The sequence below is a fragment of the Poromitra crassiceps genome, assembly GCF_964638095.1.
Source record: "Poromitra crassiceps genome assembly, chromosome: 2".
Lineage (NCBI taxonomy): Eukaryota > Metazoa > Chordata > Actinopteri > Beryciformes > Melamphaidae > Poromitra > Poromitra crassiceps.
Genome location: NC_139624.1, coordinates 92,983,715 through 93,001,461, shown reverse-complemented (window position 1 = coordinate 93,001,461; position 17,747 = coordinate 92,983,715). Strand labels below are relative to the sequence as shown.

Sequence of the window (17,747 nt, the reverse complement as noted above, 5' to 3'; positions counted from 1 at the left end):
AGCCCGAATACCACCTTGGAGTCTATCTATGGAACAACCGACATCTGACAGCCAGTGGTGCTCTGTGCTGGAATGGTGAAGAAGGCTGGTGGGTAGCTTCTATGCCGTGCAGCCCACATCCAGGCTGAGACGAGACAACTGGAGGTGCTCAGAGACCAGACCATCCAGGTCTAGAACGGGAAGGCCGGTGGGACCTCCAACGTGTTCTAACGGACATGCCTATGACAATGCACGCGACTCTATACGAGCCAAGCTCATACTCACAAGAAGAGAAGGTGGGTTGTCTGAACCCACATGCACATCTGCAAACCCCCAAGAGAGACCTCAACCAGGAGGAGCCAGGTGGAGACCTGCTCCACGTGCCCGATCAGAACAATAATGCCATTGTGTTTCTGACTTGGACTGTGGTTGTTTTGATTAATCAAAACGTTCAAAATTACATCATCAAGCAGGGCCCTAGTTGCTGAAATGTTATTCATCTTTCTAGCAAATCTAGGTAAATTTCCTGTCCTCTTTAAGCCTAACCAATTTGTTTTGTTTTGTTGATATGTAACTTATTTTGGTCCGCAAATGTAGATATTCAATGTACTATCTGTGGTTTGCCAACATTTTATTCTGTAAACTGCCTTGTCTGATCACTCATTCTAAAGGAATACAGAAATACATTGCCATTTTGAACATGTTAGTCTGTTGGTTTTCTTCCCCCATTACGTGTTAAGAAAATGATGGTTTGTTAGCATTGTTAGCATTCCATGAAGTTACTGGTTGTTCTACTCAGTGGGGAATGCTAACAATGCTAACAAGCCATTTTTACTGCAGCAGATGGTCTGCTGTAAATGTTTTCAGATAATGTGATGAATTCCCTGCGAAGAAAAAAATATATAAATATAAAATCTCAAAGTATTCTGAAAGGCATAGCCTACAGGAAATGGAAGACTTCAGATAACAGGTCCTCTTCAACCAGAAGTTAAGAGTGACAGCATAGCATCTGAAAGAGGAGCCATTAAAAGAGACAATTAATAGTGGTATAAAATTGTACAAATGCTTCACTTAAAGGCATACTATGGGGCAATATGGACAGGGAATAATATCCTGATATTTTCTGTCATTTTGACAGTTTTTTTTCCGGACGAAATGTTTCAGCCTTCATATGAACGCAAGAAATGTTGAATTAAATCTTCTGTTTTGGATTATCCTCCTCTCAACAGTCAAGAACATTTGTGTCATCACCGTAATCTGGCTTCTCACCCATTTTATTTGTTTATTATTCTCCATTAACATTCATTAAACTACAGGAAAATTACAGCAAGATAGCACAAATGCAGCCTCAAATGGCAAACTTTCCCCCATGGTTCAGCCGAGGACATTTGGCCCTAAAAGTGCTAACATCCAGGTCTTCCAGACCCATTGCGGTAGTCTAATTTTCTGAATCTAGTTAAGCAGGAAAGAAAATGCTAACTTACCCCAAAACCAAACTATTCCTGTAAAAAGCCCACGGACCAGTGCATGACTTGTTGCTAACTCACCTTTTACTCCAACGAGTCTGTGTTCACAGAATGACGCAGAGACTCCTTCAGCTGGAGGAAAAGAAGAAAATAAATAGTTTCAGGTAGTGGCACAGTGCAGCAGTAGCTTGGCACCGTAGTACTGTAACGTTAAGTTAAATTTGGACGTGTGATGACGAACACTATCGTTCGTTTCTTCAAGGGACTGGTGACTGGATAATGACACAGAGTGCCATGGAGCGGCTAAGGTGATGGGGACAAGCACATTGCCTGCATGAAAGCATTTGTGAAAATGAAGTTTTAAGTGTTGTAATGGTAATTCTCATGTGCATGGCTCATTATTTACTCTTCTGCTCTCCTGAGATGTTAACGTTAAGTATATTGCTGATCATCAGTTCGTTTTGTCGTTAACCTAAGCCAAATGCTGACACAGATTTGAGACTTTGAGAGATTTGCTATTTAGTGGCTGGCTAATTTTAACCATTTGAGCACTCATTAATTTATTTATTTATTTGCACATTAATTAACATTATTATCACGGATACATTATGTAAACAATAAACATGCTGGATTGTAGCACTATTGCTAATTTACATCTGCAGTCCCTAGTTCAAAAAGACACTGTCTTCACGCAACAGTACCATACAAAAACAAAATAAAACAATACAATGAAATATAATGTACACAACAACACAGTACAATACAAAGCAACTAACTCCCCAATAAATCCGTAGTCCCATCGAGTCACAAGCCGATTTGTGCTGTGTCACCAACATCAAGGGAACAGTGTGCAATGAGGGAATGCCCGGCAAATAGACTAGTTAAAGTGATTACACATTAGGTTTGCCTTGAGCCATACTTTAAGGTTTGTCTTGAGCCATTCTTTAACATTTGTCTTGAGCCATTCTTTAAGGTTTGTCTTGAGCCTTTCTTTAAAGCAGCTACGAGCAACTTTTTCGATTGTTATTAAACAGTATAAATTTAATATCAATGCATCACATCTTACCTCTAATAGTCGACGAGACCAAAGCCGTGTGTATCTGAGATTGCTGCCTTAGGTGATTATTAAGTCTATAGTCTGTCTAAACTCGCGCCAACAGGGGGCTCTCTAGAGCGACCGGACCGGGTAACCCGGAAGTGAAACGCGGAAGTGAAACGCAGCTGCCTTTTTACGCCGTTTGCGCTGCCTAGCAACATAACATAAACAATGTGAACGCCACGCATACTCGCGGGAACATCTCTCGTTATATTCTAACAGGTTTTTTGGAAGTTATTTTGTGGTTATGGCCGAAGTGGCTGCTGCAAACCGTTTCATTTCAATTCCTGATCTGCCCTGGCTACAGACACACTAACACTGGCCGATTCACTCGGGGTTCAAGCGAGACTACTCTGCGTTGGTATCGTCGACTATTAGAGGTAAGATGTGATGCATTGATATTAAATTTATACTGTTTAATAACAATCGAAAAAGTTGCTCGTAGCTGCTTTAAGGTTTGTCTTGAACCTTTCTTTAAGGTTTGTCTTGAGCCTTTCTTTAAGGTTTGTCTTGAACCTTTCTTTAAGGTTTGTCTTGAACCTTTCTTTAAGGTTTGTCTTGAGCCATTATTTAAGGTTTGTCTTGAACCTTTCTTTAAGGTTTGTCTTGAGCCTTTCTTTAAAGGGCCCATATTTTGCTAATATAATGTATTATTATTTTATTGTTGGCCTCCAGTAGAGTAACTTATTGCATCATTCATAGTTTAAAAAACTCAGTTTATCTTGTACTGGCTCTCACTGCCCCCTTCAGTTCAGCCTCTGTCTGAAACGCTCTGTTTTAGGTCCTGTCCCTTTAAGAACCCCCACCCTCCGAAATACTCCAGGCGAGCAGCGGGGTGAAAGTTTGTTTGCGCAAACCTCTGCCCAGACAGAGGACCCGGACCCCACGTTGAGAACCACTGCAAACCACAATCATGGAGAGAGGGAGAGAGAGAGAGAGAGAGAGAGAGAGAGACGGAGAGAGAGGGAGAGGGAGACGGAGGGGACACTGCACGTTTGGCTGCAGCAAACACAGCGTCCTCACAGCCTTGGAGATTTACTCTCAGGCGAGGAGTGACGATTTTTTTGGTGTGCCGTTTTCCTCCAGGCAGCCTGACGCTGATTTACCCCCTCTAAACAGAGCTCGATTTAAGTTGTTATTTCGGTCTTTTTCAAAATTATTTTTTCATTTTGTAGTAGTAATGGTGCATATTTATCGATACAAGCAGTGTTTTTATTCCAACATGAACCAATAGTATGTTTAATACTAGATTGAAATGCGGCAGTCTACTGGAATGTCAGAACAGGGAAGGGAGGGGCAGGGCGCGCGCGCCGCGGGCCCGGGCTAAGCTTGGCAAAGTTGGCATCACCATGGTAACAAGTCCTACCTGACGTCACTAGAACTATGGTTCTCGCACAAAATCGGCATAAATCCATGTCATCTCGTCTACGAGAGTTCATGGGCGGGAGGGGGGGTTCATGGGGGTAACATTAAAACACTTTCACATATTTATTTGAAGCTTAGCCCATGTTTAACACATTGAGTGCCAGCCGTTTTTTCAATCCTGTAGGTAAGTTGTGCCAGGTTTTTTTTTGAGGATTCTGGCTCATTTTACAAGAGCCGAGGATTCTTTTCTGTTAAGACTTCGTGAACACCAATCATCTAAAAATAACTAATAGAATGTGTGCTTTCTCTGTCTAAAAGAGTTAGTTTGCAGAGTTAGTAGTTATGTAGATATTAGCCGTTGAGTACAGCATGGTTTTAGCGTCTGAGACAGGAAGCTGAGATAATCGCAGTTTTGTGAAATTCAATCAAACAGGCAGAACAGTCACCTGCCTGTGATTATGGGTGCCCTTGGGCAAGTCTGTATACTGTATTGTGTGTGTGTGTGTGTGTGTGTGTGTGTGTGTGTGTGTGTGTGTGTGTGTGTGTTCGCGCGTTGCTCCGCGGCTCTGAGAGGAAGAGATCTCTGTCCGTTCTGTGCCCCCACAGCGTGTCTGTCTCCCACTCTGTGTGCTCTCTCTCTCTCTCTCTCCTCTCTCTCTCTCTCTCTCTCTCTCCTCTCTCTCTCTCTCGGGACTAGAGAGAGAGAGAGAGAGAGAGAGAGAGTGTGTGTGTGTCTCCAAACTCCTCCCTCCGTCTGTGCTGTGGAGGGAGGAGGCTCCGCGGCCGCTTTCGGGCAGTCTGGACTGTAAAAAAACTGGCTCGTTCGTGTCGGCTGAGAGCTTTGAAGAAGTGTGTGCGCGCGCGCGCGTGTGTGTGTGTGTGTGTGTGTGTGTGTGTGTGTGTGTGTGTGTGTGTGTGTGAAATCGAAAGAGTTTTCGCCCAGCTATTTCCTTGTAATTAGACTGGCTTTCTGCAGCGGACCCGTGGCTGTGGCTTTCTCTCTGTCTTGGGAGAGAACTGTCGCCACTTAGTGGTCGGTAAAATAGATTATACACATTCTCTTCCTCCAATATTGATATAGAAGACGTAAAAGGGGTTGATTGATGTCCCACCGTCAAAAAAAAAAAATGTTTATGTAAGACGAGATATCTCGTCTTTGGCACTCAACGGTCGGATTATGTAAGACGAGATATCTCGTCCATGGCACTCAAGGTGTTAATATGACCATCCAAGATTGTAACAACATATATATGATACAAAATTAAGAAATGCATAATATGGCCCCTTTAAGGTTTGTCTTGAACCTTTCTTTAAGGTTTGTCTTGAACCTTTCTTTAAGGGTTGTCTTGAGCCTTTCTTTAAGGTTTGTCTTGAACCTTTCTTTAAGGTTTGTCTTGAGCCTTTCTTTAAGGTTTGTCTTGAGCCATTATTTAAGGTTTGTCTTGAACCTTTCTTTAAGGTTTGTCTTGAGCCTTTCTTTAAGGTTTGTCTTGAACCTTTCTTTAAGGTTTGTCTTGAGCCATTATTTAAGGTTTGTCTTGAACCTATCTTTAAGGTTTGTCTTGGGCCTTTCTTTAAGGTTTGTCTTGAGCCTATCTTTAAGGTTTGTCTTGAGCCTTTCTTTAAGGTTTGTCTTGAGCCATTATTTAAGGTTTGTCTTGAGCCATTCTTTAAGGGTTGTCTTGACTCAAGACAAACCTTAAAGAATGGCTCAAGACTCTTGAGCCATTCTTTAACGTTTGCCATGAGCCATTCTTTAAGGTTTGTCTTGAGCCTTTCTTTAAGGTTTGTCCTGGGCCTTTCTTTAAGGTTTGTCTTGAGCCATTCTTTTTTTTTTTTTTTTTTCAATGATTTTTATTGAAGGACAGACATGGCAAACATGAACAATCAACATTAATTATCTCCTTCAGATTTTCTTTTTTTTTTTACAGCAGATGCCCCTTCCCTCCTCCCCCCCCCCCATTCCCTCCCACCCCTACCTTGAAAGACCCTGATTCATACTGGTTCAGCGAGTGTATACTCAATTCTGATTCCGAACAACAAAGTAAAGCACATCAATAATTCACAACAGCAAAATGTATGCACACACACCATAGCAAAGGATAAATAAAATAAAAATAAAAAATGAATAAAAATAAATACAGTTATACAAGTAATACAAATAATTTTCTCATTCCGGGGGGAGTGTTTGAAGGTCCATAAAGTAGTCTATCATGCCTTGCCATTTCTTATGGAAACGGTCTACAGAGCCCCTGAGAGTGAATTTAATTTTTTCAAGCTTAAGAAAAAAGACAAGGTCTCTAAGCCAAACAGTGGATGATGGAGGCTTAGGGGACTTCCAGTCTAACAGTATTCTGCGACGAGCTAATAATGATGCGTAGGCCACAATATCAGCTTGTTTAACAGTTAGAGTAGTGTGGTCTTCTGGAGCTCCAAATAGCGAGATGAAAGTACAGGGTTGCAAATCCTTTCCTAAAATATCTGACATGGTTCTAAAAACCGAGGTCCAAAAATTACTTAGTTTGGGACAGAAATAAAACATATGAGACAAGTCTGCAGGAGTGTTGTTGCAGCGGTCACATCTGTTATCAACATTCGGATATATCTCGGCCAGCCTGGCCTTGCTAAAGTGTGTACGGTGCAGGACCTTAAATTGTATAAGCCCGAGGCGTGCACATGATGTTGATGAATGTATCCTATCAACAGCTGCATCCCAAAACTCATCTGTAAGTTCTGACCCCAACTCGGCTTCCCAGGCTAATTTAGTTTTCAAAAGAGTATGAGTATCTAATGACATGAGGTGATCGTACATTTGTGAAATTATACGCCTTTGATTGGGCAGGATTTCCAGACATCTGTCCCAAGGTAGCCTGGGAGGTACATGTGGAAAAGTTGGGAACTGGGCCTGAACAAAATGTCTCACCTGAAAGTAGAGCATATTTATCTTTCAAGTTTTGAAAGCTAGAGAAAACATCAGATTGATACAGATCTTTGACAGACCCAATTCCCTTCCTGTCCCACACGCGAAAAGCATTATCAATCACAGAGGGAGGAAACATATGATTGTTTGATAGAGGGGTCAGAGCGGATGGAGATTTGAATTTAAAGTGTCGCCGAAACTGAAACCAAATTTTTAGGGTGGAAAGTACTATTGGGTTGGACGTATGTCGAGACGGGGACAGAGGTAAAGATGAACATAATAAAGCTGGAAGTGATGTTGACCGGCAAGATTTGGCCTCTAACAGACACCGGTTAGTCTGGGGTGCATGCATCCAAAATGTAAGTTTATGTATATTAGCTGCCCAGTAGTAGTTTAAGAAATTAGGGAGACTGAGCCCGCCCAGGTGCCGGTTCCCCTGAAGCACTGTTCTACTGATCCTAGGGACCCTGCCGCCCCATATAAATGATGTAATGGCTTGATTTATAGAACGAAAAAATTATTTGGGAATGAAAATGGGAAGACATTGAAAGAAATAAAGGAATTTAGGCAAGGTGTTCATCTTCACACATTGTATTTTACCGACTAATGATAGAGGCAGGTTATTCCATCTTTGGAAGTCAAGTTTCGTCTGGGACAATAGAGGGGCCAAATTGCTTTTAAGAAGTAAGTCCAAAGAGCGGGTTATATTAACTCCAAGATATTTGAAGCCGGGTTTGGTTAGATTAAAGGGTATACTAGCTGACTGGATCCGTAGGGCTGGAGTGTTGACGGGAAAACATACGCTCTTTTGGATGTTAAGTTTGTAGCCCGAAATAGAGCCAAAGCTTTCCAATATGGACAGGATCCCTGGGATGCCAACCACAGGGTCAGTCACATACATTAAAAGATCATCTGCATATAGGGACACTCTATATTCTGTACCCTCACGTTTAATACCACAAAAAGCAGGGGAAGCCTTAAGTGCCATAGACAGAGGTTCGATAGCTAGGGCAAAAAGAAGGGGAGACAAAGGACAACCCTGGCGTGTTCCACGTGACAGTGGGAAGTATGTAGATCGATTGTTATTAGTGCTAATATATGCTTCAGGGGAAGAGTACAAAAGACGTATCCATTTGCAGAACCCATCACCAAAACCAAACTTTTGTAATGTTGTGAATAAATACCTCCATTCGACTCTGTCAAATGCCTTCTCCGCATCTAAGGAGATGACAACTTCAGGCATTTTTGAGGTCTGTTTAGAATAAATAATATTCAAAAGTGATTGAATGTTAGAAAAGGATAGTCTCCCCTTAATGAAGCCTGTTTGATCTTCTGACACGATATTGGGGAGAACAGTCTCCAAGCGGGTTGCTAATACCTTTGCCAGTATTTTCACATCAACATTGAGCAAGGATATTGGGCGATAAGAGCCGCAGTTGGTGGGATCCTTGTCTTTCTTAAGCAACAAAGAAATTGAAGCTTGTCTCAAAGTGGGTGGCAAGGAACCACGCTCCATGGACTCACTGAAAACATTTAGAAGTAGGGGGGCCAAATTTCCAGAAGATTTCTTAAAAAATTCAGTGGGGTACCCGTCTGGGCCGGGTGCTTTGCTACTTTGCATAGCCTTAATGGCTTGAACTATCTCCTCCAGGCAAATTGCTGAATCAAGCGCACTTGCAGTCTCCCTGGTAACTGTTGGGATGTCCAGGTTGATAAAGAATGCATCCATGTATACAGTGTCCGTCAATTCTGATTGATACAAAGAAGAATAGAAAGATTTGAAAATTAAATTAATGTCGGATGGATTAGACAGTAAGTTATTAGATGAGTCTCGAATTTGGGGAATCATACGGGAAGCTGCTTTTTGTTTCAATTGGTGGGCTAACAGCCTGCTAGCTTTGTCACCGTATTCGTATAATGACCCCCGCGTATGTAGTAGCAGTTTTTCAGCTCTCTTTGTGGATAACAAATTAAATTCAGTCTGCAGGTTCAACCGTTTTTTGTATAATTCTGCAGTGGGGTTTGTAGAGTAGGCACGGTCCAGATCAATAATAGAGTTTGTTAAGTTGGTTATTGCAGCTTTATCAGTTTTGTTTTTATGTGCGGAAAAAGAAATAATTTGTCCTCTGAGATATGCTTTTAATGTCTCCCATAGTAAAGAGTGAGAGACCGAATCACTTTTGTTAGTTTTAATAAATGTGTCCATGGAGGTGGTTATATAATCACAAAAAGTTTGGTCCGATAAGAGGAGGGAGTTAAGTCTCCACTGGGGAGGGTCTCCCTTTGGAGTAGTAAATGAGAGGTCGAGTGACAGTGGAGCATGATCAGAAATAACAATCGCTAGATAGTCCGAGGAAACTACCGCCGGGAGGAGTGCCTTGTCTATAAAAAAATAATCTATGCGAGAAAAGGAGTGATGGACATGAGAAAAAAAAGAAAAAAATTTAGCATTTGGGTTGTTAAATCTCCAAGGGTCTACGCATCCGCTCTGATCCATAAACAAAGAAAAAGCTCTGGACATACTAGATTGAGTTGTAGTTCTAGAACTTGATCTGTCTAGTGCTGGGTTGATGACGGTGTTTAGGTCGCCCCCGAAGATCATGAGGTGTGTATCTAAACCAGGGAGGGAGGATAGAAGCCTGTTGGCGAAACCTACGTCATCAAAATTCGGGGCATAGACATTAACAAGTAGCACTGGCGTTTGAAGGAGGGTGCCTACAACAACAATATATCTACCCTGTGGATCTGAAATAATAGTGGAAGCAGAGAATTGTATTTTCTTATCAATAAGTATTGCGACACCTCTAGATTTAGAGTTAAAGGAAGAGTGAAACGCCTGCCCAATCCAAGATTTGCGAAGCCTAACGTGATCTGCTATACGTAAATGTGTTTCCTGAAGAAAAATGATCTCCGCTCTTAGATGTCTCAAGTGAGAAAGAACCTTTGACCGTTTGTTTGGATTATTCATACCCTTTACATTCCAGGTGATAAATCTAATTGGAGTGGCTATATTAGCCCTCCCGATGTTTGGATTATTAGCCATTGTCTAAAATGCAAGTAGGAAGAAAAATAAAAAAATTAACGATGCGGTTTGAGAGCATGGAATCATATTGAAAGTTTAACAAAAGAAAATCGGATTTCAAGGTTACCCACCCCCCACCCCACCAACTCACCAACCCCAGGTCTCCTTCCCCAAACGAAGAAGACAGCAGGTTACTATTCTCACTTAACTTCCGATGCATCTAACTTGTCTCAACTAACTTGTCTGCCTCTAGGGTGGCTCCCTGGTTGCAAACATATTGAGTTATCTCCAGTGTAAGAAGCCTAAAATCTTTTAATAAAACAAATAAAATAAAAAGAATTGGGAAAGTAAATAAATGCTATCTCACATTGCCTAGTAGAACACCAGCACTGAGAACAGCCAGCAGACCAAGGTAGGGACCAAAGGTCTACATATTATGAAAAGCAACATAGCATATGGATTGCTTAAATAGTAATATAGTTATTTCAATAACCAAAACTATGACAGGAACCTTAGGCTCGAACCTTGTACTTTGAGTACCATAGTAGTAGTTGTATTTTAAACAACAGATTATACACAGATTGAGGGTAGGGAAAAATGAAGAATGAAAAATAAACAAACAAAATAATAATTAAAAAGAAAAGAAAAAATAGCACCTGCACACAAGCCTCCTGTGTATGTGTGTGTGTGTGTACAATGCAGATATGTGTATGTATTAATGCTCAAGTGCTAAGCTTATTTATGAGTGGGTATGTGTTTGATGTGAATGTGTTTAAATTTTGTATCTGTGCTCTGTGTATGCGTGCTCAGGTTTTGTGTATGGACGTGTATGTGTGGGTATGTGAAAATTAAAGCTATTGATGTCTCATCCTTATCTTATTCTTTCTGGTTTATGCCATATGCCAGCATCAAACTGCTGCGTAATTATCAAAATCAAATTGCTGTAAGCTTAGGCTTTATTTATGTTTTTGTATTTATATATATTTGTATTTTATTTATTTATGTTATTCCTGTTTTGCCTGTCCCTTCTTACAAGGCAAGAAAAGATAGAAAACCATCAAACCAACCAAAAACCAAAAAACATTCCTCTTGTCACAACTCTCACGCATCTTAACCAAGTCAAATGGTCAAGTCCATGTAAACAATAGACAAGATGAGGCCTCTGAGAAGCCCAGGCAGTTATTTCGTTCACACAGTAGGTGGCGGCATTTACCCATATACATTGGTTTGTAATCTGCCATCACGGAGGGAAGACTGGTGGTTTGACCCGGAAGTAAACAAAACAAAACAAAAACATCTTTTCCTCTTCACCCCCAAGTAGACAAAACATGTCACGGACAGAATCAGCAACCATGATCAGCATTAGTTTAGCGGAAATATATTTCCTAATCACACCAAATAAAATTAACTAGAAACTCAGTTTCACATTGTAGCAAAATCACATAAAACATATGCGCGAGTGTATTTACCGCCACTTAGCGTAACCCACAGACTAACGTAGCGTTAATGTCAACATCAGTGGGTTTTAACGTGCGCTCAGTATAGAGCTAACCTTATATAAATGCTAACGTTACCAACGCTAGTGTAACACAGACTGCCAGTCACCAAGCAGCCAGTTTGTAGATTATAGCGGAATGAGTCCAGGTTGTGTTACCTTATCAAACCAATGTGCCCGTGCAAACACGGCGTCCTCATGCGAAGTGGTGATCGTAGAAGGTCTGGGCCTGATCGGGCGAGTCAAAGGATACACGCTCCCCGTTGTATATGACCCAGAGGCGAGCAGCAGGCATTTGGATTCCAAATTTCACCTTTTTCTCATGTAGTTTCGCCTTCACTGCGTTGAACGATGCCCTCCTATGTGCGGTGCTGGCGCTGTGGTCCTGGAAGATGAAAACCTTGTTCCCTCTGAAGTGAAGTTGGTCTCCCCGTCTCCTGGCTATACGTTCCTTGTCTCTGTGGTAGTGAAAGCACACGATAAACACTCTGGGCCGGCCACGATCAATCTCCGTTGGTGCTGGTCCGATTCGGTGGGCTCGGTCCAGGACGGGTGGTGTCGGGAAGAAGTCGTTGCCCAGGACTTCAGCGAAGAAAGCAGACATGAATGAAATGGGATCCTGGCCCTCCATCTTCTCGGGGATCCCAATAACCCTCAGATTAGATCTTCTAGACCGATTTTCTAAGTCCTCTGTTTTCGCAAGAAGGCGAGTGTTGTCAGCTCGGAGTTTTTGTGCATTGCTCCAATTCGACAAGCCTGTCACTGTAGTCGGAGAGATGGTTCTCCAGGTCTTGGATGCGTTGTCCATGAGAGTCCGTAGCCTTTCTTATGCACTCCAGGGAGGACGAAATTGGGTCGAGGGCTGTGGTCAGGGCTTCTTTGATTGGATTAGAAAGAGTTGCGCCTAAATCAGTGATAAGCGCACAGCGAAGTTTCTCCAAATCTGCGGGCAGATTGGCGCTGGAACCGTCCTCCGTCATGGCGGCGCCCTGCAACGAAGCGAGGTCGGATTCGGCAGTAGTTGTTTTGTTACTTCGTAGCTCGTATCCCGGCATTTGATTAAAAAAGAACAGGAATAAACTGTCCCAAGATGACAATTAACACTGAGAAGTAGGTAAAAGGTGTTTCTAAGAGGATAGCTGGAGATAAATGTCCAAAAAGCACGGAGCCACCGTTTGAGCTTGCGTTCCCCTCACATGCTAAACCGGAAGTCCCCCGTCTTGAGCCATTCTTTAACGTTTGTCCTAAACGTGGGTACGTAGGGCATTCCCTTATTGCAGATTGTTGGAGAAAAATATAAGTTCCATTGGCATTTCCTAATCAATAAGCTATATTTGCATACACATAATTAATGCTATGAGTTACCATGACATGAGGACTTCTCTCCTTTGCTGAGACCTTGGTCAGTGTGTCGTGTTACATAACAACTGATAACTCTCTCAGTCAGACTGGAGCAGCGCACACACATTTAACCCCCCCTCCTCTCTCTGTTTCTCTCTGCTTTCCTTTGCCTATAAAGCGTATGTCAAATTGTGACATCGCCACTGAATATTTGGACTCTGTACATTGATCAGTTGGTACATTGAGATTCAGTCCTCTGACAATACATATTGACAGAGAATGTTATGGTAATAAATATATTTTCATAAGACATCTTCCTGGACTCCTGGTTTCGATTCATTTGGTTTATATCAGCTGTTATATATACATTTAGCGGATGAGGAGTGGTTAAAATTCCATTCCCTAACACAGATGGTAAGCTGTTTCAGATTGTCCCACCCACTACTGACAACACATTTCTCCCATACTGTGGGGCATCTCACAGTTAATGTTGAATCAACTCGCATGTACTTGCCTTCGCCCTGTCAAGCCCTGCCCCACTGCTGCAGCTTGGTTGGCTGCCTTGCTGTATTTCCATCTTCACTTGGTCTGTTTAGATTTTGGCCCCACCTCTCGTCTTGTCGTTTGCAATGTCCTGACACCAGGTATCCCAGCATGCTTTGCAAGGTGGTGAGCGACAGATGGCAGTGAGGAAAGGCGGGGCCATTTTGGAATCGACCAATTGAAGACGGAAATACAGCAAGGCAGCCAACCAAGCTGCAGCAGCGGGGCAGGGCTGACAGGGCGAAGGCGAGTACATCGCCCTTATCGCTTGGCGGTGGACATGTACTGTCGCAGTCTGTCCTGCAACCCGTTGCAGCGCTCCACTGTTGCCCATGGGCGTATATGCACATGGTTGAACCTGCCTGCCTCCTCCTCCAGTGCAGGGTTTGCTAGTGGGGTTGCCAGGTGTGTGCCAGGATCACATTTGGATACATGAGTCACACACACTAGTCATTGGAATACTTTTAGAATATTAATTTAACTGCAGTGCGCCCTATGTAGCCGTGTCCCTATGCTGCTATTTTGCTAAATGTAGGAGTTGTGCATCATCCCAACACAGCAGCCATGCTGCCAGGTTTAGGAGAGATGGCAGATCTCCTAAACAGATCTCCCGATGGAGATCATAGCAGACTGGAGTATGCTATATGCAACACATCAGAAACCTGACCCGGCAACATCCCCCCAGCCACTCCCCCTAGCCACCCCTCGAACCCCAACTCTCTATGACCTTCCAAGCGGACAAATGGCACCGAAGACATAACCTTCTTGGCGGAGGTAACTGAGGCACATCCCTGATTGGCCCATGCACTTTGTAAGACGGTTCCGTAGAATAAAAAAATGTGAGTTCCTGTGATCGGATGGTTTACCAGGCTAGGGAAAAAAAGCCTACAATACTTTTGTTAACGTAAAATAGCAATTTGCTAGTCTTTAATTGGGTCACGTTATTGCAAACCCACAAACAAAACATGCTTATTTAGTATTTTAAGCATTTTCAAAAATTATAAGACAAAATAGGAAAACATGTGATCATCTTACTCTCTGGAGGAAGCCCACAAAGTCCAGCTTGTCTGCCTTAGTGGGAGAGCAGCCCAGGCCCTCGCAGACACCCTCCGACCCAGGAAGTGAGCGTGTGGAGGACTCCAAGTCCCAGGTGCCCTGGGAGGGGAGGCGGTCTGGGAGCCAGGGCAGCAGGCAGCACTGCGTGGCTACTGTCCTGCTGCTAGATGAGGGGGGCGTGGCTTCAGGTGGGAGGAGTCTGAGTTGAGAGCAGAGTAGAGACTGCTCATTCAACAGCCTGTGCATCTTCTGCTCGGTAACAGAAAAGAACAACAACAAACAATAATCAGAATATCAGTGCAAAAAGAAAGACAATCCATCTTTTACTGTACAACTCGGGGGTTAATGTCGTATGAGCTGGCACCTCGGGGGTTAATGCCATATGAGCTGGCACCTCGGGGGTTAATAATGTCGTATGAGCTGGCACCTCGGGGGTTAATGCCGTATGAGCTGGCACCTCGGGGGTTAATGTCGTATGAGCTGGCACCTCGGGGGTTAATGTTGTATGAGCTGGCACCTCGGGGGTTAATGCCATATGAACTGTCGCCTTGGGGGTTAATGTCGTATGAGCTGGTGCCTCTGGGTTTAATGCCATATGAACTGGCGCCTTGGGGGTTAATGTGGGGGTTGGGGTGGGGGGGGTGTCTTTGGCCAATCTCCTAGCCGACGGACTCATTTGCCCATGTATTTCATATAGAGGCACCAGTATTTCATAACCATTTTAAAAGTTCCGTGGAGGGATTTAATTTTAACTAGGTCTGCCACCGTTAACGCGTTAATCGCGATGCGATTAAGGGCCGACCATAATGCGTTTTTTTTACCACGTTAATCGCATGCCGCTATTTTGTCCCTTCGACGCACCCGTATCACAATTGCTCGGTGTAAGTGATTTGTGAGACACCGATGTTGCTTAATTGACATAACTGATGATATCATCAATGATGACATCATCACTGATGATGTCACAATGTCTGTAATGAATGTGTCACAAATGCAGAGCCATTGTGACAATATGAGATTTATGACATCTGTGATATGACATAATCTCTATAGTAGTGACCTGGCCAACAGTCCACGCCATTAGTAACTGTACTAACTGTATGATATCATCGGCAATTTATGACATCATAAGTGCCTCCCCTCCCAGTTCGGGTGAACGGTGAGAGACAATACTTTTTTAATTCCATTTGAACTATGCCACGGCGTACACATAATTTATGTTTGTCAATTTAAAAGATAATAACTTTGCAAGTCAACAAAGTCGCAGTTTGTGGGAAAACTTGGGTACTATAAGTTATAAATCAGAAAGACTACGTACAACCAGTCGCATGACCTCCCTGTTTTTAAGTTAAAACAGCCCCAAAATATGGTGGCGATGCAATTACTCGCGGGGAAGCATATCTCGTCACAACAACGGGCGCAAACGCAGATTAGAGGTGTGCCAAATAATTTATGCACGGCGCAAACGGGATTTGGGCGGTGTTAACCACCAGAATTATTCACAGGTGTGGCCTGGCAATGCCAGGGCGTTAGATCAATCAAACCAGATTTACAGGGACCTTGCAGTCCCTGTAATACAGTTTGCGTGAGTCATGCTGTAATTCTTTTGATAGGATAGAATAGACTTTTATTGTCCCGAAGGAAATTTGTCTTTGACACATACAGTGGCTGCTGTTAAAATACAAATAACAAGTACATACATACAATCCACACCACATACATACACATATCACAGAACAGAATTGCACATTGCCCAGATGTACAACACCGTAATATCTGCTGTAGAATATAAAATAGACAAGACAGGTAAAAACTAAATGAACTAAGCAGCCGTATAGCTATGAAAATGCATAAAATATATAAAGAAGCGATAAAAAAACTAAGAAAAACAATACCTATACAGTATATATAAAATAAAATAAAACTAGGACACTAAGCACTAAGCAGCCCTACAGCTAAAACCATTAAACAAATGAAAAGCTGCTTTACCGGGGGCAGCCTCTAGTTAGCTTGCTGTTTAGGGCTTTGATGGATAGGGGGACAAAGGAGTTTTTAAAAAGGTTGAGCCTACACTGGGGGACTCTAAAACGCCTGCCAGATGGGAGAAGCTGGTATTCGGGGTGGAGAACATGGGTAGAGGATACTCTCTACTATGGCATGGTAGAAGATCAGCAGCACTTTCTGGTTGACGCCAAAGACGCTCAGCTTACGAAGGAAGTGCAGCCGCTGTTGGACCCTGCTGCAGACGTTTTCGACCTGAACACTGCATGTAAGTTTATTGTCAATGTGTGTGCCCAGGTATCTGTATGAATCAACCTGGGCTATGTTCTGGCCGTGGATGATAACTGGTGAGTGGTCTCCTATAGATTTGGGGTCAAACACCATCTCCTCTGTTTTTTTGGTGTTCAGAATGAGATAGTGTTCGCTGCACCACTGGACAAAATTCTCAATCACCTGTTTGTACTCACGTGTGTCAGATGTATCAGACATGATACCCAGGATAGTGGTGTCGTCTGAGAATTTGACCATGTAGCTGTTGGCAGTGCTGCTTGTGCAGTCGTTGGTGTACAGGGTGAACAGGACTGAGGAACTAACACTCCCCTGGGGGGCGCCAGTGCGTATGTGATGGTGATGACAAGTTCGGACAGGGTCCTATTTACCCTGACCTGCTGGGTGCGGTTGGTTAAAAATGAGTGGTACCACTTTATAATAGATGGGTTTACATTCATCTGGTGCCGTTTTTTCAGGAGAACATGGGGCTGCAATGTGTTAAAAGCTGCACTGAAGTCAACAAACAGCAGTCTGGCATAGGCTCTGGGGTTATCGAGGTGTTTAGACACTATGCTGTTGGTTGCATCATCAGTGCCTCTCTGATGCTTGTAGACAAACTGGTAGGGGTCTTCTCCCCATGCGTAATTTGGATAGGTGTAGGCCTATTGACTGTATATATTATCCCTATCTCATAACAACATCATCACATCATATACCTGTTAAAAACATCTGAGTTTTGATGCAATTCGGGTTATTTTGTTGACTGGTGTGGGACAATAGAAACGTGTTTGCAGTGGGTAAATGGCGGAGACAAAATAAAAGATTGGAGGGTTTACAGTGGACTCAATTAAAACTCGATGAAACACTGAGCTGCCGCCGAGGACAGAGAGAGATGGAGAGAGCTGTGACAGATCGGTTGTGATGCCAACGACCCTCCGGGTTATAGCAGGTGAAGGTGAATAATAATAATAATAAATATGGGATTTATATAGCGCTTTTCAAGGACTCAAAGACGCTTTACACTAAACACTAAAAGGGCGGCGGCGACGAAGGTGCAACAGACAATGGACAAACACGACACAGACACACAGGGACACGCAGGGGGAACTTAAGAGAAGGCAGAGGAGAAGATATGGGTCTTGAGGCGGGATTGGAATACAGTGAAGGACTCTGATTCTCTAATGTCCGGGGGG

At 43.1% G+C, this 17,747-nt stretch overlaps 1 protein-coding gene across 1 annotated transcript in view; it reads right to left on the bottom strand.

Annotated features, from left to right (window-relative positions):
- Window positions 1–599: 599 nt before the first annotated feature.
- Window positions 600–17,747, bottom strand: part of itprid1 (ITPR interacting domain containing 1) — a gene marked incomplete at its 5' end in the record, with an annotated part of 144,329 nt that continues 127,181 nt past the window's right edge. The window contains 3 exons of the mRNA XM_083631848.1: window positions 600–988; window positions 1,527–1,577; window positions 14,263–14,532. Of these exons, the coding sequence (XP_083487974.1) occupies window positions 1,530–1,577; window positions 14,263–14,532 (318 nt within the window). The 3' untranslated portion in view covers window positions 600–988; window positions 1,527–1,529. The remainder of the gene's footprint in view (window positions 989–1,526; window positions 1,578–14,262; window positions 14,533–17,747) is intronic.